The 21,757-nt window shown below is 44.8% G+C and overlaps 1 protein-coding gene across 8 annotated transcripts in view; it reads left to right on the top strand.

Moving 5' to 3' along the window:
• DTNB (dystrobrevin beta) overlaps positions 1 to 21,757 on the top strand; it is a 219,137-nt gene that overhangs the window by 45,523 nt on the left and 151,857 nt on the right. For all 8 annotated transcript variants that reach the window (XM_082307455.1, XM_082307457.1, XM_082307458.1 and 5 more), the window contains 2 exons: positions 1,107 to 1,212; positions 15,415 to 15,581. In XM_082307455.1, the coding sequence (XP_082163581.1) occupies positions 1,107 to 1,212; positions 15,415 to 15,581 (273 nt within the window). The remainder of the gene's footprint in view (positions 1 to 1,106; positions 1,213 to 15,414; positions 15,582 to 21,757) is intronic.

Below are 21,757 nucleotides of genomic sequence, written 5' to 3' on the forward strand. Positions count from 1 at the left end.
TTAGCTGCAGAGGTGTTAGAGGGATAGATTTGCCACTAACGATAAAACTATTGACGCTTTAAATAGAAACCTTCCCTTTAATTAAAAAACAAACCAAAAAAACGCAAACAACCCACAACCAAAAAAAAAAACAACCACCCAAACAACAAACCCCAAACAAAAACACCTTCATTTTGGCCGGGAGAGTTGCAGGTGAAGGCTGCAACTCATTTCACAGCTGCTGGAGCAGCAGGCCGCTTTCCCCTCGCTCTGCTCCCCTCCCTGTCGTGGCCGCTTCTTGCAGTAGCGCTGCCATATGCGAAGGTGAGAAGAAGCAGGTGCCATCTGCCCAGCTGGTGCTCTGCCTGTCAGACTTCGTCGGCATCTAGCTTATTGTATGCAAAAGCCAACAGTCTTTCTTTGTATCCGTAACAGTCGTAGCTGTTTTTCTTCCCAGTTATCTCCATCTGTTTGTATTTGCAGCATTTTCTCTTGCTCACTTGAATTTGAAACCTTAGAAAACACTACGCTTAACGTGCCTGACTTCCTTCTCCTAATGATTGCACGTCCATTTCTTTTTTATTGTCAGTTTTTAAAATCTTAGCTTAGTTCTCCCCTTGCCTCTTTTTTTCCTTATTTTGCCTTTTAAAAAGCCATGTACTGTATGGATCATGTGTGGAGACTGGTTGTAATGACTTTTTTTTGTATGTGTCTACTTTTTTCTGTGTTGTCTGGATGTTTGAAATGCTGTTTTCTACATTGTTAAATAACCGCCGCTCACATTTGCCGTATCCCTCTTCAATCTAACAATCTTTAACTGCAACTTGGGAACCAATCCTGACTGCCTGGTCCTCCGTTTCTTGGAGTTTTCTGTTCATCATTTATTTTTGTATGACTATATCGTGTCTATGCTAATGCCTTCTTTGTGGTGTTATTGTTTGCCTAATATAGATGGAAACTCCCTGAGCAAAGAAGTTGTGATTTTTATCTCTTTATAGCGTATGAAATATTCCTGGTAGGCAGAAGTTGAGTCACAGAGAGATTTTTAAGGCTGAAGTAGGTTTTGGTATATAAAATTGAAATTTTCCTTATAATTAAGTTGTATTTCTTTTTTTTTTTTTTTCCAGAAAAAGATCATGCTAAACATGTTTTTAGACACATTGATGGCTGATCCACCTCCTCAGTGCCTTGTGTGGCTGCCTCTCATGCACAGACTTGCCCATGTTGAAAATGGTAAATGGAATATTTTCTTGTTCGAAACATCTGGTCAGAGCAGGGTTTCTGTTCAACACATGTAAATGTGCCGTCCTCTCTCACGTAACGAAGCACTTAATGCTTTCATCATTCCCACTGTAACGGTCCTACTCCCAGAGCATTTAAGCCCAGACTTTTCTCGGAGTGAAAAGCGTTCTGCGCTTCTGGGGTGAAGACTCGATTCGTTATGAAACCATCAGCAGCAATGCCAAACAAGATGAGTTTTAGAGTTCTGGCATCGCTGGTAGCGGAAGACGAAAAAACCAGCAGCAGAAAAATGATATTCTCTAAACATTCATGTTTATTCTGAAACTTTTAAAAAACTTCACTTGAACTATGCTTTAACATACGCTTTCAAGTGCGAACTCCCAAAGATTCTGGGTCGCGTTCAAATGTCTGTCTTGTGCGGCGCTGGAGCGCGTGAGTCACTGCAGTGCTCACCAGGGGAGGTGAACGCGGAGCGCCTCTCACTTCCAGACCTTTTCTTAGCTGAGATTTCCTGGGTTTGCTGCCTATGGAAAGTATTTAAGGAGCAGTAAGGGATGGAAAGCTGAAGATTAACTGTGAGAGAGAGCGAGGAAAGAGTCACCTGGCTGCGAGGGCTTTGTGGAGTTCAGGGAAGCACAAAGGTTTCCTGCAGAAGGCTGTGCAAGTGGACCGAAACTCTTTGTTGGTTTTAGTGGCCAAAAAGGCGGTGTGTTTAATTTATTGTACAGTTGCACACAGTATATATGTATGATGTTTTGTATGTGAATTCTAGGAAAAAAAAAAATGTTTTTTTCTTCACCCATAAACTGAACTTCATCTTTTGTTTCCTTCCCCACAGAGTAAAATCGTGTTATCATCCTTCAAAACCCCTGCCCTCCTAGTTGTCACCTCTTCTTCCGCTTAATGCGTTTGTAGTCATTTCAAGGTGTACAGACTTCTTCCTTTTAAGGCACGGGTGGATAAGCTCTGGCTCTTGGTTTTGCCCCGCTGTTGACAGGCACAGCTTGGCAGTCTGTCTCTAGCTAAGTGTTCGTGATTTATATGCCATTTATATGCCATTCTCTGTTTCTTGACATTTATGCCTGTGACATGGTTAAGTACTGCTGTGATTTTGATACGCTGGTTTTTGGCATTCATTGTCTTCTCTTGATCCTCTTGAAAGCGTATCTGGTTGGGAATTTAATCTGCATTTGTTCAGCAGTGAGCAAGATGGGAGTCGCGATGCTCAGTGGGCCTTTTCTTCTTTACTGCAACAGAGAAGAGAAGGTGAATTTCCCAGTTGCTCTGTGTGTTTACAGACATATCCTGACAATTGTGTGATTCATTAAAAAAAGTGATTCTTAAAAGAATTTTCAGGGGAGCAATTTCATGGAGACAAATTTTATGGGAAAACTTACGAAAAAGGTGCGGAGGTTGGGCTAGGTAAAATATTGGGTAAACTACAGTCCTGCAGAGTCTCTCCCATCCTTAGGTACCAGGTTGCACAATAGAAGGGCAGCAGCGGCTTTTTGCTGTCTTCTTCCTCTGTCCTCTTGTCCTTATAAACTCGTACTTCAAGAAATGCACTCCGGGTGGAATAAATACGGCAAGGAAACAGGCAGTAAAAATGTTTATGTGAATTATAGGTCAGGATAGAATTGCACAGAGCTTCTTACGCAAGGGTAAAATGTTTGAACATCGTGTTTGGGCAGAAGTGAAACGGTGGAAAGATCTGGAGATAATCCATAGTCTGATCTTTTTTTCTGCTTGAAAGTACCTGGAGGAAATGACTTGATATCCAGAACAGGGGATCCTGGGTTAGCACACGCGCTCCTGTGTTATCTGACGGCTTCTGTTGCCCTCGTTGTGGGATCTGGCTGCTCTAGAACATGCAGATCCCAGTCCAACCGTCTTCATCGGGAGCAGTCCCCTAAGTGCCCCTTTTTCTGAGGCTTTCTTCCAGGCAGCCAGGGATTCTCCCCACTCATCTGTTCCGCCAGGCAGCCTCCAGATTTAATCCTGTGTCACACATAAGAGCCTTGTTACACAGAGGTTTAGCATTCAGATAACTTGATAGGATAACTTCTAATGTTTGTGGCATTAAAATTATGTTTCTAATTCTTATCAGCCTCTTCTACAGCTGCTTCCCAAGCTGCTTGCTGAATTACATTACCATCAATAAGTCGTGCCAGTGCTCTTGCCCCCTAAGTCCTACAACTTTTTTTTCCTCAGAAACTCTTATTCTGTTGCAAGCGGTATTTTTGCTCCAGAGTCAGGCAGGGGTTCCTCTGCTTAAAAGTGTTGATGTGAAATCATTGCAGCTGATGTACAGAGGTATGTGGCAAGCCGCGGCAGGCTTAGCGGGTGCGGGAGATCACGTCTGGATTACGTCCCTACAGTCGAAGAAGCTACGGGAGGCTTGGTGTCGGGGGCCTGACTGTGGGAAGGTAAAAACAGCAAATCTGGAGGATAGAGACAGTAGAAGGAATGAGCTTGGGGCTACTGGGACATGTGGTAGGAAAAGAAATGTTGAGGGAAGACACAGCTCTGATTACAGATGTGCCCGCTGAAGTAAAAGCAAGCCAGGGGCTTTTATAATTTAAAGTCTGGGACAGGACATATGCAAGAGTTCATTGTCGCTATGGATCTGGATTGAATATCCCCTATTAAATGGTCATTTTCCATGTTTAAAAGGCAGGCGATGGAAGATGTGAAGCTTGTGCTGACAATGGCTACTGCCGTGGGTTCTGTGACTAAATTAATATGAAGTTACTTTGTAAGGGTTGTGTATGTTTTAATGTCTGCATATATTAAAAAAACATAAATTTTGTTGAAATAAATGCTTGTAGGAAGTTAGCCTGTCTCCTTTCAACTGAAAACTTTTCCAGAACATAGGCAAAACCGTGAAATAAAGAGAGATCACCGCTGATTTAAAACAGGATCATTTTTTATTTGGGTATGGTGGTATGTTGTACTGACGCCTTCAGTCAGATTTTTGTCAGCCTTACAAGCCAAGCAAAACCAATCCTCCGATTTGGAGGAGCTGATGACAAAGATTCCCTACTCTTCATCCATTACTTGATCATGGGCTACTGCCCCAAGCGTGGACTTCTTCGAGACCAGAGAAGGGCAACGAAGTTGGAGAAGGGTTGGAGAAGGGTTGGAGAAGGGTTGGAGAAGGGTTGGAGAAGGGTTGGAGAAGGGTTGGAGAAGGGTTGGAGAAGGGTTGGAGAAGGGTTGGAGAAGGGTTGGAGAAGGGTTGGAGAAGGGTCTAGAGCACAAGGCTGGGGAGGAGCGGCTGGGGGAGCTGGGGGGGCTCAGCCTGGAGAAGAGGAGGCTGAGGGGAGCCCTCATCGCTCTCTGCAACGGCCTGAAAGGAGGCTGGAGCCGGGGGGGTCGGTCTCTGCTCCCCAGGAACAAGCGATGGGACGAGAGGGAACGGCCTCAAGCTGCGCCAGGGCAGGGTTGGGTTGGGTATGGGGAAAAACTTCTTCCCCAAAGGGCTGTCAGGCCCTGGCCCAGGCTGCCCAGGGCAGGGGCTGAGTCCCCATCCCTGGGGGGATTTAAAAGCCGGGGAGATGTGGTGCTGAGGGACATGGTTTAGTGGTGGGCTTGGCAGTGCTGGGTTAACGGTGGGATTTGATGATCTTAAGGGTCTTTTCCAACCTTAACGATTCCATGATTCTATGAGACATTGCCTCTGCCTCTGATCCGGAGCAGTCGTTCAGTGCTGTGTGTAGGAGGGCTCCGTTCCAGGGCTGGCATGGTGGTAGCTTCAGCACTGGGTAGGGTAGGAATTGGCATCTGCCTATGGCGATCTCGGAGCTGAAATCTGAGGCATCAGGTTCCCAGACAAAATGCTGGAGTTGTTTCATAGGGCTCCACAATTATGAAAAGGGCTTAAGTTTCAGGCATTGATTTGGGCCCTTAATGGATTTGGTACAGTCAGTTTTTAAATTCTAAGCTGCAGCTGGCACCTCTGTTCCAGCACTATGCAATTTCTTAGCGACAGGTTCTCACAGCCAGCGTGAACTCAAATCGGCCGCGGTCACGAGAGAGAGCGACTGATGTCCACCCTGATGCCGGAGCTTGCCTTACCAGGGTTGCTGCTGAAGGTCTCCCTAGCTGATGGACCTCTGTTGTGTTGTGATCTGATACTAGAACTTGTGAGACCTGTGAAACCTTTCCACCTTTACCAGTGGAAATTATAAAGGCAGATCCTTCAGGTGCAGAGGCAAAACTTGGACCAGAGGGCAGCTCGTGATAAATAACCTCCCTGCTCAAGGTAAACTCCGCTCTCTAGTGTTACACAGGCTTGCTTTTTTTTTTTTACTGCAGATGTTTTACTAGAGGTGCTGAACTGTTTCTTCGGAACAGATTTGCAAGGCTGTATAAGTTGGGTATTCTGACGTCTGTCAGATCATTCTCCAAGTGCAGATTCATGAGAATGTGAGGTCTTAAAAATAATGTTGCCTGTTTCTTTCCTCACGAACCTCACGAAGTTCAGCACTGGGAAGTGCAGAGTCCAGCACCTGGGAAGGAATAACCCCATGCACCAGTGCGCACTGGGGGCTGACTGGCTGGAGAACGGTTTGGCAGAAAAGGAGCTGGGGGTCCTGGTTGACACCAAGTTGAACATCAGCCAGCAATGCCATCTTGAAGCAAAAAAGGCCAACAGTGTCCTGGGCTGCACTGGGAAGAGCACAGCTAGCAGGTCGAGGGAGAGGTTTATTGCCTGCTGTTCAGCACTGGTGAGACCAAATCTGGAACGCTGCGTCCAGCGCTGGGCTCTCCAGTACAAGGGAGACGTGGACTTACTGGAGTGAGTCCAGCAAAGGGCCACAAAGAGGATTAAGGGACTGCAGCACGTGTGGTATGAGGCTAGGCCGCGAGAGGTGGGACGCTTAGCCTGGAGAGGAGAGGGCTCAGGGGCACCTTGTCGGTGGGGGGAAGCGGTAAAGATACGGCTCCAGCCGTCTCAGTGGTACCCAGCGGCGCGACGAGAGGCAATGGGCACAAATGGAAATACGGGAAATTCTGTTTAAACATAAGAAGAAATTTGGTGGTTTGTCGTGAGGGTGGTCAGTCTCTGCATCAGGTCGCCCGGGCTGCAGAGCCTCCGTCCTCGGGGATGTTCAGACCCCGACTGGGCGATGGCCTGAGCAGCCGGCTCTGGACGGCCCTGCTTCGAGCAGATCTCCAGAGGTCCCTTCCAGCCTCAGCTGTTCGGTGGTTTTGTGATTCTAGGTATGATTGCAATGAAAATCCCATTAAATCATCCCCTGAAGTTCTCCTCTTCCACCACTGGTCTGTAAACAATGTTTATTGGCTAAAATGGGCTCAGTCCATAAAGATCCATCCTTTAAGTTTGTGTCTTTGCTATCTTGCCCCCGTTTCCTGGTAGCGTTTAGTAGCAGTCTTTTTCTGGCGTCGTTGTTGCTTTCCACGGCAGGTTAGCTTTCCCTGGATTGCACCTTCTCAGTGTAGTGCTTTTGTTCCTCCCAGCCAGATGTTTGTCTCCTTCACAGCTTGTAGATATTCTCATTAATTACTCTGGCAATCGCTGCTGAGTTGCTTCAGAGGCACTTGAACACCTCGGTTGACACCTTTAAAAAAAAATTAATAATCCTGCAATTTCCTTGGTTGTCTTTTCAACTCTGATATAAGCAAAAGGCGATTAAGCCCTGAACTGAGCTGGTTTGGTTGGAGAAATAGCATTTACTGGTAAAAAAATAACTTATCTTCTTTCTCAAGGCGTCAGATAAGCCCCATGGATTGCTAGCGTTGATCTAAACAAATAGGCCAGCGCGTTATTTTTGAGTCATCATCTCAATTTGCATGCTGATATGCAGTGTAATAACAGTGTGCTCTTGTGCAGGCATTCGAATCCGTTTAGTTATGCCTTTGTAGAGGTAGGATCCTTTGTAAATGCAAGTGGAAGAAGTCTTCAGGCTATGGTTTTTTTTCTCTCCCATTTATAACAAAGAATAGAACAGAAAAGAATATCTAGCTTTTAAACTTGCCATGGCTGTTATCTTAAGCTTATGTTAACGTTTGTAGAAATACTTTGCTAGCTCGGAGACTCTCTAGGGTAAGGATTGTATCTTACCTGAAATACAACAATTTTAAAAAACCAAATGTGTGTGGCAGGGAGAGTGCAGGTCCTGTTTAGGAGTTCCCAATTAAAAAATGTTCCATAACAGGTGTTTAGCCATATTGGGTTGTTCTTCAGTCAGGTATTATAACTCGAGCTTTGGCCGCCTTCTGTGACAAATAAATCTGTAACTTTCCCAGAAGATCAAAATAATTTCAGTAATTTCTGGATGGGATTGAGAATTTCTGCCTTTCCTAAAACGACAGAATTTGTGTCTAGCAGCTGCTAAGCAGCCTTAGCTGGGGTAAATCTTTTCCTTTTCCCAAGGAAAGATAGAGCCTTGCAGCAGAATTAATTTTTTACTTTCCTTTGAAAAAAGAAAAAAAAAAAAGAAAAAGGCTAAAAAAACCACACAGCACTGCGGTGCTGATGCCATTTTGGGGTTTCGGCTCTTTCAGATTTCTTGGAAGGAGGAAGGTCATTGCCTAGGAAGACATGCAGACGTGCCGGTGTCTTGCCGGGGACGGCGAAGTCTGTGGACCATCTTCAGGCTTCCCCGTAACAGCGTTGTTCCCAGCGGGAGGGCGAGCGGAGGCTGGCCCCGCTCTGCCCCCTCGGCGGCCTGCGTCCCGTCTCGGCCCCCTTTGCCGGTCTCCCCGCCGCGTCCGGCCGCGCCGGGCGGGGGCTGAGCGGGACCCGGCGCCTGGGGGCCTGCTGGCCCTTCCCCTGCCTCGCCTGAAGCACAGGGGAAACGGCCTTCCCAGAGGCAGAACTGCCTTATTTTCACATTTTTCTTTCTGTCTGTGCTTCCCCAGGTTTCTGTGGGTTCTAGCTTCCATTAAGAATTGTAATATAAGTTTACAGATCTGCTCAGAATTATTTCAGAATTATCCCGATGGTGGTAAAGGGCTTCCAGTGACAGAAACTCATGCTTTCAATTCAGTCTGTGCTTTGCTCCTCTGAATGTATCGCTGACATCCATCGAGAAACCAGTGTCTCTTTTTTTCCTTATTGTCATTTTGGCACAATGTTTTGATGAATACTCAGGAGCCAAAATTTTTTCCGTTTCTGCTTTAGAGGATCTGGACATTTTCATGGAGGTCTGCGTTGTCCTTGGGTTGTCAGTAGGTGAAAAAAAAAAATAATAAGAAGAAAAATGTGGCATTAAAATCTTCTGTACCAGCAATAGGTAATTTCCTGCACTGCCCGAGCTGTGAGCTGTAATTAAGGAAGACTCTTCTGATGGTCAGCTCCCGTCCTTAAAGCCCAGTTGTAACTCTTTAGGTTCTCCAGATGATGGCTTTAAAGGTATGAAAAGGCAGCTACAAACTGCTGCAGACGCCGTTATAATTAGGCAGACTGATACCCCTCGAAGAGTGCGCGTCACTCGTACGTACGAGTGCTAACGAACATCTGGAAGCACGTTTCAAAAAGAAGCCTCCGCACAGACCTCTCAGTCCTGGTATGTTAATTCCTGTCTGTGATAACTTGGGTAGCGTACGTCAATAACTCTGTGCAGCATTTTTGCAGGGTACGGGAGGGTGGTAAGCTACTACTCAGCAGAGCCTTTGCACAACTTAGGCTGGCTCTTGGGACACGCTTGTGTTTTTCCGTGCCCTGGTTAGAGCCATCATCTGACTTGGCACCTTGGAGCGTGGCTCACTGGCAGTATTCTGTGCGGGTTTAAGCCCATCATTTCTTTTCTGGATAAAATTTTGCAATGCGCTTCAGTCTTTTCTGTTTTGCTGGTCCCTAAGCTTTCCAACGGAATGTAGATTATTTTAAAAGGTTCTCCTACGCAGGCTGCTGTATAGCACACGCCAGATTGCCGCTGTTCATCGTAACTGCTGGTGCCGTGCCAGTAGTCCATCAGATCCACGTGGTCCACAGGTCACAGGTTGGAAAGCAGTGTTGCACTGCAAGGAGTGGAGCAGAATGTGTTTGGTCCCAGAGATTAAGTTTTGTTTAGAGGTTTGGCAGCAGAATGCAGGACCAGAGAGTACTTGGGTGTATTCACAACTGTTAATTTAGACCAAGGAGGTCAGGTCCTGCTTTAGGAAGGTATAGATTCCTGCTCCCAGCTGCCACCTAAGCAGCCTCCGTTCATTGGTTTTAGCTGAGGACATCAAGCTCCTGGAAGAGTTCTCCTTCCGCTCATTTGAGTAGTTTCCATGGAAAAATCTGAAAGTCAGAGTTGAAACCCGGAGCTTGGCGCGTACGTTATATAGTAGACATGATTTCTGTGGTAAAATGGCATACAGCTTTATAGGGAATGCAGTATTTGGAGTATTTGGCTTTTTGTGGTATGTATTGCTCAATTAAGCAGATGGTTGCATTTTTATCTCCTAGCTGACGGTATCATTTGTATTTTACGTTGGAGGAATAGAATTTAGAAGTTGTGGATGTACGCATCAGTATCGCTGGCCTGTGTCCACCAAACAAAATCTTGTAGCAGTATGTCTTGTTTACAGATGTAGCTATTAGTACCACATGTAAAAGAATACTATAATAAAAGTTCGTATTTATAGTCATGGCAAGTTCTTCAAAGCATTCTCCTCCAACATTAATTCTGTCTTAGCCAGAGTTTTGAACAGTAGGGTTTTTTCCAGGTCTTCCTTGAATCATTTTTATGTGAAAAATGTTGAATTATTGCATCTTCATCATGCTTTAGCTTTATACTTTTATTATCTCCTCTTTGATTTCCTTTCTTGCATTTTGCAGCTGTCATATTTTCATTTTCCTTTAACTGCTAGTTTTTTAATGTCTTTGGGAATTTCTCCTGCGCAATTTAATAAAGACTCTGTTCTTTTCCCCTACTTATTTCTATCTACATTTTGTTATTGATACCATTCTTCATATGGAACTACTCTGTCACGTGTAAGCAGGCAGCGTGGATATGCTTCTCCATTCCAGACCGGTCTCTGGTCATTCAGTCCTGCGTCTCTTACCTCTCTCGTGTACCTTTAAAATTAGGGCACTTGGAAACAAACATATGGATCCACAATTTTCCTCTAAAACTCTTCTTCATGATTTCATTTTAGCAATCTATCTTTTATATTACTATCATATTTTGGAAGCCCTAATCATATGCCTTCATGGGAAGGGCGTTGTTCAGACAGAGCAAAGACTGTATTTTGGCATCAGCAGTCAAAATATAAGATAAAATATGAGTACGCAGAGCCAGGGCGGTATATGGAGATTCCAAGAGAAGGAGGAATATCGGATTTGGGGCTTGCAACTCAAAAATTGGCAGTGGAGTAACGATACCTACATTTGGGTGGGAAACGGGGACAAGGGATTTTGACCAGAACGGCTTCTGTGGAAATGTGAGAGGCAGAGGGATTTCTTAAGATCGGAGCTGAAGGAGAGGGACAGCAGACGGTAAGTGTGCATCCAGTAAGCTTAGAGAGAAAAGGAACTTGGAGTTAGAGGTGAAAATATGGTCTTTTTTTTTTGTCTCTGGAATCTGAAAACCTAAATTGTTTGTATCTTTTGATCTTGGAGAGCAGGGGAACAGACCAAAGAAAATAATAATAAAGGAGGAATGTCTATGAGGAGTCTGAGGGAAATCACAAGATCTTTGAATAAATTGTTCGTAGAAGAAAGCAAATGAGAAGTATCTGTGTGATAGAGGAGGGAAGAAGAGGAAGAGGAGAAAGGACACCTCGCATTCTTCCAGTGTTCATTTGGAAGAGTTTCCAAGCTTTGATGGGTGAGGTTAGCTTTGTGACGAGATTTCTTTCGAGGATACTCTGCAACGCAGGAGCCCGAGCAGAGTTAGTGATGCCGGGGTGGGAAGTAGAAGGAGGCATCCCATGGGGCAGAGCACTTGGGAGGGGACTGAACTACAGTGACAGTCACTGACTGGGTCAGTTGGAAAAAAGAAGGAAAAGCAAAAACTTTATAAATGCGGATATATGATTGGGAGCCAGAAAAAGGAGGAAAAGCCAGACACGAGAATTGGGTTCGTGGTCCAGTCTCTCCAGCTGCTTCCCTCTCCTGCCCCCTCCGCAGGGAGCCGGTCTGCTGGCAGGAGCGAAGGGAGGCCGGAGCCGGCTGTCTCTCTCAAGAAGGACCCAGTAGAAGTTTGAGTCTGGAGTACTGGCAGCCGGAAGAGGGAATGACTGAAAACTTGGATGCAGTGAAAGGTGGAAAGAAGCTTAAAACTCCCACTCCCATATGTGGCAGGGAGCTTTGGGTAACGGGACACCTTCAAAAGAGAAGGTGTCAACAACAAAAAACCGCTCGGATCACCGAGGCAGAGAATATGAAGCGTGAGCGTTTAGAGTAGAACAAGTGTTTCAGAGGCAGGAGAGGAAGAGCAGGAAGGAGAGAGGAGAAATGGATCGGGACATGAGGTGAACTTTTCCAGTCCGTAGGCAGGAGGGGTCGTGGTGGTTCCAGCGTGACTCGGAGCTGGGCATGTCGTGATCTGAAAAGCATTTTCAATTGACCGCTTCATGGCACCTTCGATCCAGTTGGATTTACGCCGATGGCAGCACGGAAAGCCATCTGAACAGGAGAGAAGAGAAATGAAGTTTGCCAGACCGTATTTTACGGCATTCAGAAATGAACACAAAAATGGGAAGAGTAATAGCTACATTGGATCGTGCCAGTAAGGCGGGAAGGGGAGACAGCAGGCTGGTACTGGGGGGAAAGCTGCTGCTCCACTTCATTTGTTTGTTTCCCATCCATAGCTAAACTTTGCCACTTTCAGAAAAAGAAAAAAACGACAAAAAAACCCAAACCAAACAAAAAAACCCACAAACAAAGCAAAATGTGCTCCTCTTTGGTGTCTGTCTTGATGGCCAGATACCTTGCCCATAATCTAATAACCTCTGATACTGATTGCTCCAGTCTTCTCTTTACCAAGCATTTCTAGAGCATGCTTTTTGCAGTACATTGAGTGCCGTTGCCATTAGTATTTTGTGTCATGCTTTATTTTATCAGCATGTTGCTATTGCTTTCCTAACTCAAGCACATCAGTTTCAAGTTTTTGATTCTTTGGTTCAGGACTCTGTGGTACCTTTGTCCCCTTTTCATCAATAGTAATCTCTCCTAAATGCACAGAGTCAGAGAAGATAAGAGGCGGTTTTGAAAAGGTGGGGAAGCAGAGACAAGACCAAGCGGCACGCCGAGGCAGGCGGGACACGCTGCGATCAGCCGATAGCAGTACCTCGGCTTTCGTGAAGGTAGTGCCCCAACGGTGCCGCTTAGCAGGAGGCAGCAGCCCGGCCACGAGCAGAAGGGACGTTGTGGGAGGGCGCGGGTACGTGCGTGCAAAAAAAAAAAAAAGAAAAGTTTTGGGAAGCTGTGGCTTCATCCACCTCTCTTTCCAAAGGCAAACTTGAATGCATGTAAAGGGTCTGGAAAGATTTGCTGCGCTGCTTCTTAAAATCCTCTATCAAAAAGTTTCAACACCTCCCGGGAGCTGAAGCTGGGGTGAGATCACTGTTAAATGTTCTTAGGGTGAGAAAGTTTTTCCTAATGTTCTAGCATGAGTTTTTTCTTATTGCAGTTTAAACCCTTAAGTACCTGGTTTTTGGCCACTGGCTCTGGAAAATGTATTGCTATTTTTGTAAGTACCTCTTGCATGTTTGAGGATACCTTCTCACAGTCTGCTCGTAGCTAAGGTGTCTACTAGACATCGTTGAGACAATTCTATCGCTTTCTCCTGTACATATGATTAACCCACATCTTCCTTGAAATGTGATGCCCCACATCAGACATTTTTGATGATCGTTCGATATGTTTATGAAAAATATTGACCGGTGCATGACCTGGAATAAAGCCCTTCGCTCATTAGATCTTTCCATTTTGGCAATTAACTGCTCTCTGGTCTTTTTCCAATGAGATTCACACACAATAGATGAAAGGACTGGAACTTGGATATTTCCTCCTGTCATGAGAATATCATGGGAGAGCAATTTTGTGAGAATTTCTGAAGTAAAATGGAAAAGTGATGGCATTTGGTGCCTGTTTCCTATTTTCAAGGTCAATTACTCTGTCGTGGAAAGACATCACGTTGACTTGGCAGATGTCGTCCATGTCTCATTCTCTGTTGTTCTTCAGGTGCTTGCAGTACTTTGCTTTATTATTTGTTCCAGTATGTATTCTACAAGTTAAAATAACATGAGAAGTCAGCAATTGCATATGTATAATTTCACACCCTTTTAAGGATTGTAATTTCAATTCTTGTAATGTCCCTTTTAAATCCCCTGCTAGTTTTCTCTCATTCTGTTTTTCTGACTTTGTCTCTCATTATTTGAGTTATTCTTTTAACCCTCATTAATAATTTGTCCCAGTTTTTCCTTCTGTAGGCTTCCTTTTGAATTTTAGGTTATAGAGGAACTCTCAATTTTAGCCTCATTGGTCTTTTACTGCAGTCTGCTCTTTTCTCTGCACTGAGATCGTTTATGCTGGTTTCCTTAGCATCGTTTCTTTAAGGAACTGGCAGTTCTTCTAACTCAGTTTTCCTCTTGAATTGTTGCTTCCTGTAGCTCGCCTACTAATTCTCATGAGTTTACTGAAATGTGCTGCATTGAAGGCATCTTCCCTCTCCTCTGCTTCCTAAAATTCACAGCATTACTCTGTTGGCATGTTGACTTAAGGTCACTTGTCATCTTCTTTTTCAACCAGTTCTTTTCTACTGTTTGGCACAAATCTAGAAGTCTTTTCATTGCTTTCTCTGCCTTTTCTATTAAGAAAAAAAAGTCACCGGTTCCTCTACAGTCCATTCTTACTGGGCACTTGTATACTGAAATCGCCTACCACCATCAGGTCCTTTGCTTTAAACAGTGTTGCTAGGTGCTGCAATAAAGCGTCCTCCGCCTGATCGTCTTGGCTTAATTACCCATGGCATTCTTGACCAGGCCAACGCTCAGGTTGTCTTTGCTTTAATTGTTACCCATGCGTTTTCAACGGTTTTGGCGTGTGGATCCACTCCTGAGGTATCGGGCGCTTCTGCACTGTTTAACTGGCCAAACCTTCCCAGAGAAGCTGTATCCCTCTACGTTAACTTTATTGCCCTGGGCAGTATCGCACCAAGTCTCGGTTAGAACAGCTAAGTCGAAATTTTTGTTGTAGGTCAAAACTTCAGGCTCTTTCTAATTATTTCTCTTACATCTTTCAGTAGTTTATAATAGACGTATGTAAGAATTTCAGCTGACTGGCCAGTGAGCTGCTCTTTTTTCCTGTGGTCTTCTCCGTAGCACAGTGGTTTATACCTGTTTGTAATCACTTACCCTCCAGACCCACAGCAATGCTAAACCATTTGCTGCTGTAATTCACCTTCATCCTCCCATTCCGTTTGCTGCGCCTCACCTTTAAGATGCATTTGACATAGTAAGATAGCTCCTTTACCTCATTCTCCCATTCCTCTTTTGTTTATTCTCTGTTTCTCTCTTAAAAGGAGCAAGTCTGTGATTGTTCATGAGTAGAAGAACAGAAAAGAAGCATTTATTTATTTTTTTTTAGCCTGCTTCTGATGGTGACTCTGCATGTCATGCCTAATTCAGTTTGCCAGTTCTTGAGATGTTAAGATTTAGAGGTACGCTGGGGATTTCTTCAGTTTAAGCTGCAGAGGTGCGAGAGGCAGCTCAGAGGCGGGGAAGAGCGAGGGAAGTTCCTCGGTGAGAGGGGATTCAGAGCAGAAGCCCGTCGCCGTGGTCTGAAATTGCCTCTTCTGTGAGAAGCTCTCTCAGCTGGCTCCAGGGCAAAGTGATCTCCTTGGGCAGAAATTAGCCTTTCTGAATACAGCTTTTCTGCTTTCCCCGTCCGCTCATATATGTTCCCAGCGTTGTTGGACTTTCATGGAGGCTTCTGGGTCTGAGGGTATCCGAGGAGGGAGAAATCTGAAGAAGAAATATTGAACTTGTCCGATGGAACTATTATGTTGTCATCAACTTAAATTTACAGTTAATCTTACCATAATTACCTGCTCTGCACTCAAAATCCATGACCTGCCCAGAATAACAACTTGGTTTAGTGGTTAAGAACCTGGGGGTGGGTTTTGGAAGCTCCAATGAAATTTGATGGTCGAGGTTTTCCTAAAGTTCACTTATTACTTTTCTTTTTTTTTTCCCCCCCCTTTTTTCCTGTCTTTCCCCATCTCCACCAAGTCTTCCATCCCGTGGAATGTTCGTATTGCCGATGCGAGAGCATGATGGGTTTCCGGTACCGATGCCAGCAGTGCCACAACTACCAGCTCTGTCAAAACTGTTTTTGGCGTGGCCATGCAAATGGTCCTCATAGCAACCAGCATCAGATGAAGGAGCATTCCTCCTGGGTAACTCACCTTTGTTTGTCATGCTGAAACAACCACCGCTGTACTAATTTATCCTGAAAGTTAAAGTTTTTATAGCAGAACTGCACAGTAGGACCTCTAAACGTTTTCAAATAGCAAAAGCGTATCAATAGGCAAACTGTACTGTTTTTATGACAAGTAACATTGCTAATTTATTGATGGTTGTCACTGTATTCGGTGCTGTTTAAAGCACGCAAGACAGCACCGTCCTTCTCAAGGCCTTCACACGTGTGTTTTCTTCCCCTCTTCACATCAGTCCTACTTTTCTTATGTTTTCCTCTCTTCTAGCTTAAAAAGACTTAAAGGTTGCAATACCTTTCCTCCCCAGAAAGGCAAACCCATCAGCATGAAAGCTGTGCTTAGAAAGGAACTTTATCCAAGTGCCATCTTTAAAGATCGTATTTCTTTAAAAGAAAAATTCAGGATTGTCATTGTCCTAACAATTGTAAATATATGCATTGAAAACTCTTAACTAAAAAGCCTTAAAGAAATTATATGAGAAATAACACTCAGTTAGATGACTATATGGTAATCGCATCTCAAGAAATAATAGGCAATTTTAGATATAAAAACCCATTTTCTGGCAAAAGATTAAGCTCAACCTTTTACTTATTCAAAGAGAAGTTCAAATGATGATTGGAGTATAATTAGTAATTATATTTATGAGGAAGAGTCATTATGGTATTACTGTTTAATTTAGAAAATTGGGGCTTATACCATTCAGTAGTTGGAAGGCAAAGGTAGGAAAATTTGGACTTAGATATCGTCCTTTTTAACTATGTGGGTAATAAACTTCTGGAATGTTTAATCTGAACTACCGGTAGACTGTTATTCCCTTAAGTAGATATAAATCCAGTCTGTATTTTTTTGATAGAAAGACGTGTCTCGCTAGCAGCTCTAGCTCCAAGGGAGATATTTCCTTCTGAAGGCTCTGAGCTGGGTTTGCAGCGCGTCGGGTTAGAGGGACCGTGCCCCGTTCTGGTACTGGGGTCTGTCAATCTGTCATCCCGTTTTGTTTCAGTATTAACTTTTGAGACATTTGATTCTTACTAGGCTGTACAGAGGAAGTTGATTTTAAGATATAATGTGAATAGGAGGAGCGGGAGGTGACATAAATGGCGAAGGAGGATGTTCAGACCATCGCTCTCCTTGTCCATGAACCGGTGCAGGCTGTTGCATGATCTGAACTGCAGGACTCTGGGAACAATCCCGAGCTTTAGCACGGACCAAACAGCACTCTCCCAAGCAGCTCCTCGGTCAGGTTTAGGAGGAACCATGCCTACGAGGCAGCCTGAGTGCGGCCACCTCGCTTTGGAGATGAAGGCACATGGACAGGGAGACCTTACTGCAGCCTTTCAATACTTAACGGGGGCCTACAAGGAAGATGGGGGTGGTCTTTTTAGCAGGGCCTGCAGCGACAGGACAAGGGGTGATGGTTTTAAACTGAAAGAGGGGAGATTCAGACTGGACAGAAGGGAGAAATTGTTTGTGCTGAGGGCGGTGAGGCACTGGCCCAGGTTGCCCAGAGCGGTGGGAGATGCCCCATCCCTGGCCACATTCAAGGCCAGGTTGGACGGGGCTCTGAGCACCCTGGTCTGGGTGAAGATGTCCCTGCCCATGGCAGGGGTGGGACTGGGTGGCCTTTGGAGGTCCCTTCCATCCCAAACCATTCTGTGATTCTATAAAGAATTCAGATTATCTGCCACCAGGACCAGGTCGTGGCTCTGGAACGGTTTCCTTCCGTACTCTTCATGTAGAAGGAGAAGAGGGACTTGCACATTCAGAAGCAACACTAAAACAAAGCACAGAACTGGAAGTAGAAGATTACTGGAAACAGAGAAGGTACTGGGAAAGAGAGTTTTTACAGAACAAAAGAAAAGAATGTATGAAAGAAAATAGTGATAGTTGGGAACCTTGAAAGAGACTCGATTTTAATATCTTATCTAAGGAAAACATTGATACCTTAAAACAATTGGTCCAGAAGCCTGTAGAAGGAATTTTAGCAGCAGCAAATTTGGCTGTCTTGTACAGAAACAAGGTGTAACTCATACTGGTAAGAAATTGCAGCAGTAGGTGAAATGGAAGGAACACTTTTAAAAGGTGTGCTTATGTAAATCTGCTGCGTTCATCGGAGGTTTGCACGGTGCAGCTGTGGAGCTACGCCTGGACACGAGCCGCAAGAGCAAACGGCGTGGAGAGCGAAGGAGGTATTTGCATTTCTTGTTCAGCACCATCAGAATCCAAATCAAAGAAAGATGCGATTAAGAGGCTAAAGGTTATCTAAAGGTGAAGCAAAGAGAAAAGATGGCAGTCAAGGGCAAAAATGGAGAAATTTAAGGGATTTCAGTAAACAATAAGGCAATCATAAGGAGCATTTATGTTCCTGTAGTCTAAAGCAATGTTTCTGGCTCTAGCTCTAGAAACTTATTGCCGAGTCTTTTCATCATGGTTTTTTTAAGCAACAAAGTGTTTTAAATGGACTAAAGAAATCGGGGATATATGAAATACTACTTACAGACTGGGTGGTCTCCTATAAATTGAGCATGGAAGAGGGATCTTTTAAGAGAGACATATCTCATATATTTTTTCTTTTAATCTTTTTTTAACTCTTACAAGTCTTGTATGTTAATTTTATGAAAATTAGTCTTAATTTTTAAAAATGTATCTTAGTTTTGGATTCGGACTGTGTTACTGCTAGGTAAATGACAGACAATGAAATCCATCAGTTGGTGAGGTCAGGGAATCTGAAGTGCCTTTTTCACGTCAGTCTTCAGTAGGACACGTCTGCCTTCCCTAGCCGGGCGACTGGTACTGCTGGTGAAGGGGCCACGCTGAACCTGATAAAAAGATGAAGAACATCCAGCAAAGAGAATTAATGTGAAGGTGTCTATTCTGGATTGCTTACGGTTCAAAAAAGATGCAGTTCAGTACAGAAAATGGCAAAGTTCTCAGGTGGGACTAGGCAGCTGCAGAGCTTCGTGACGGATCCGTGGCTGGGGAGCAGCTCTGCAGAAGGCGGTTTGGGGAATACGGTTGCTTGTGAACTGAACATGCATCGCAATGCCAGGCCGTGGTGACAACACTGTGTTGGTGTCTGGAAGGGAAGACGGGACTGCAAGCCGCGCATCGTAACTCTTTCGTTCCGCTGGTGCCGCTTCAGCTGAAGTGGCGTGACCTGCTTGCGTCCTTACTCAACGAGCATTTCTTGAGTGAAGACCCAAGGACGCCTGCTGACCAGATCTGCAGAGATTAGCCGGTGCTCGGATACTATAACAAAAGAAATTGCCTTTTCCTGGGTTTTCAATCCAGCCAGATCTAGTTCAGTCTTGTATGGTGTATTTTCAGGGCTTTGGAGCCCTAAGACCCACAATAAGCATTAATAATAAGTATTTTCATGAGGTTCTTTTTCCTGAAATTCTGAAGTGCCTTTGACAGTTTTTTGGTACTATAAATCACATAGTATAGTGATTTTTTTGAGATAGATAGATAGATTGCTATAGTGATTATATATATATATATCTGTAAGTTCAGGTAGAAACCTTTTTTTGAAAGAGAGGTTTTGCTGCACGAACACAACTGCTTGTTGGGGCCTGTTTGGGGGCGGGGGGGGGAACTTCAAACGCTTTCCAAATTTTTCCTTCTGGGCTATTTCAATTTTGTTTTTATTAAATAGCTTTAACACCGATTCATTTATTTATGTACGCGCAGCAGAACTGAAAATCAAATTGTTCATTCTGAAAGCGTGTAGATTAGTCATTGTTCGTTCTGTTTGTTTATTTTCTGTTTAGTCTGCTAAACTTAAGCAGTCTCTGTCATCCATAAATTTCAGGTAAAATGTTAAAATAGCCAAGTTACCCACAGGCTCGTACCCTAGGGTGTGAGTTTTGATGGCTTGTTATCAGCTGTGGTTGAGTTAGAATCCTCTTCCTGCTGTAAGTAATGGAATGTTTGTTGTTTATAACCACCCTTAACATGGCGGCTTTGGAGTATGTCTCAGCAAACCACACAAATGTTTAATTGTTTCTGTGGCGATAATATCTATGGCTTCCGTGGGGAAGTCATTACACTGCGTACTAATCGAATCTAAGACAGCAGACAGACGCTTTCATCTACCGAGCTAAAGTCTAGCGATACCGTAAGCAGCTGTTAATAAGATTTTGCTCTCAAAACTACATCTCTTCTATTTCTGGCTCATTTAATTTCCCGTTTAGAATACCTTAAAGTTATTAAAAATTTTTTGAACATGTTTTTATTCAGTCCCCCAGAAACAAGCCGAAAAGGAGCACGGTATTAAATAACGTGCTCTGCATCCCTGTCACGTCGCTGCCTATGTGCGGACTTCCACCATCACACGGGCTCCGGTTTTCAAATGACGTGAAAACCCCCCGCGTTTATAATTCCGCGTTTCCCAGCAGAGGGCACGCCGCCCTCGCGCACGGACGGATCGCAGCCTGGACGGCTGGGCCGACGCCGAGCGGGAGGCAGACCTTCCCTCGCGCGATGCCCTTCCCGTGGACGCGTACGCTGGCCTCGCTCACCCTCTCGGCTCCTGGCTGCTTCATCCTCCTGGTGCTTCATCCTCCTGGCTGCTTCATCCTCCTGGCTGCTTCATCCTCCTGGCTGCTCAGCACAGTTCCTCTCCTGGGAGAAGAGGGGAAGTTCTCTGGGCACTGACTTTGAAACTTGTTTTGCTTGCTTACCCATTTTCAGTGTAGAAGAAGGGTGGAGATTCTGCCTCGCTTTGGGTTTACACCCTGTGTAGTTTACAGGTACGGTATTACAAGTAATAGCAGTAAAATGAGACAGATGTTGGAGGGGGCAGGGGGGAGAGAGAGAAACAGGTAACTTTAAAACCTCCATTTGCAAACAAGTGTTCTGCCAACCAGGTTTCAATTCAGTTTTTATTGCCTACAAATTTCTAAGCCCATTGCAGTGAGTGTTTCTAGACTCTTTTGGTGGAGGCGGATGTGATTTATAAATAGATAATTAGAAAAAGGTAGAGACACAACTTTTGGTAAGGTAGTTTGTAGTTTCCAGCTTTTTAATTCCATGGTGGAAGAATTAATCATTTTAACAGACGTAGCCTTTGATAGGAAGGCAGGTGAAGAGAGACAGGTTCTATAAACCATTCTGAAATGAAAAGGATCTGGCAATACCCAGTACAGGTGCAGCGGGTTTTCAAACACATGGAACATCACGGTTGCGTTGTACTGATATTTTCTCACATCTTTTTCACATATACCACGGTTTTGCAGTGGTATCTGTCAAAAACACGTGAGTTTCCCAGCAGAAAGCGGTCAGTCCATTTGCATTTGGTGGATGCACCTCAGCCACGTCTGTGTAGATCCGGGCAGCTCCAAGGGCAGCGCTCGTCTGGATGCAGGCGCGGTTTTGGCTAAACTTGGTTAAGAACGTGGATGCTCGGCACTGGCCCTGGTTTTGCGGGAGGGCCCTTCGCCGTATTTCCCTCACCTCCCAGGACAGCGGGCTGAATCCCCGCTCCCAGCAAGCAGCCGCGGCGCAGCGTTCCCGGCGTCTGCCTGGTCGAGCAGGGCCGCAGCCCGCACGGGGCGGCTACGCGCCAACATCTCCTTCTGGGCCTCCGGGAAAACCGCCTGGATAGCTGGTCCTGGCGCTTAAAGTGACTTCTAGTTACAGACTAGTTGCACACTTATGCAGGCATCGCTACGTAAGTTATATTTTGTTCATGCTGTATTTATAACTCCGTTGGGTACAAACATGATTGTTTATTAAATAAAAACGTGGGCTCCGGGACAGTCCCTGACCGATGTATCAATGGTACAGTTACTGAAATAACCAAACCCCGAGCGTTTGCTTTGCGTTTGATTCTAACTGAGGGTTAGTGTCGCAGGGAGAGGGATGCCGTGGTTAGTAGGAAAGGTATTTTAGCCTTGCCTGGTGGCTAGGCAAGTGCAATGCCAGGTCACCCGAAGAGCCTCCAGTGCAGAGCACCGTCTCCTCCAACTCGTTACGTTACAAAAGAGAACAAACGTTCCAGCTGCTCAGAAGTATTTATTTTACTTTTTTTGAGCTTTCTCTGGAACCTGGAGAAGGCAGATGTGCTTGCTGGTAGGCAGGCGCTGCTTTGGATCATGGAAGCTGTGTTTGGCTGCTGCTGCTTATGAACTTAGCAGCGC

Source organism: Platalea leucorodia (genome assembly GCF_965183815.1).
Source record: "Platalea leucorodia genome assembly, chromosome: 3".
In the NCBI taxonomy this organism is placed as follows: domain Eukaryota; kingdom Metazoa; phylum Chordata; class Aves; order Pelecaniformes; family Threskiornithidae; genus Platalea; species Platalea leucorodia.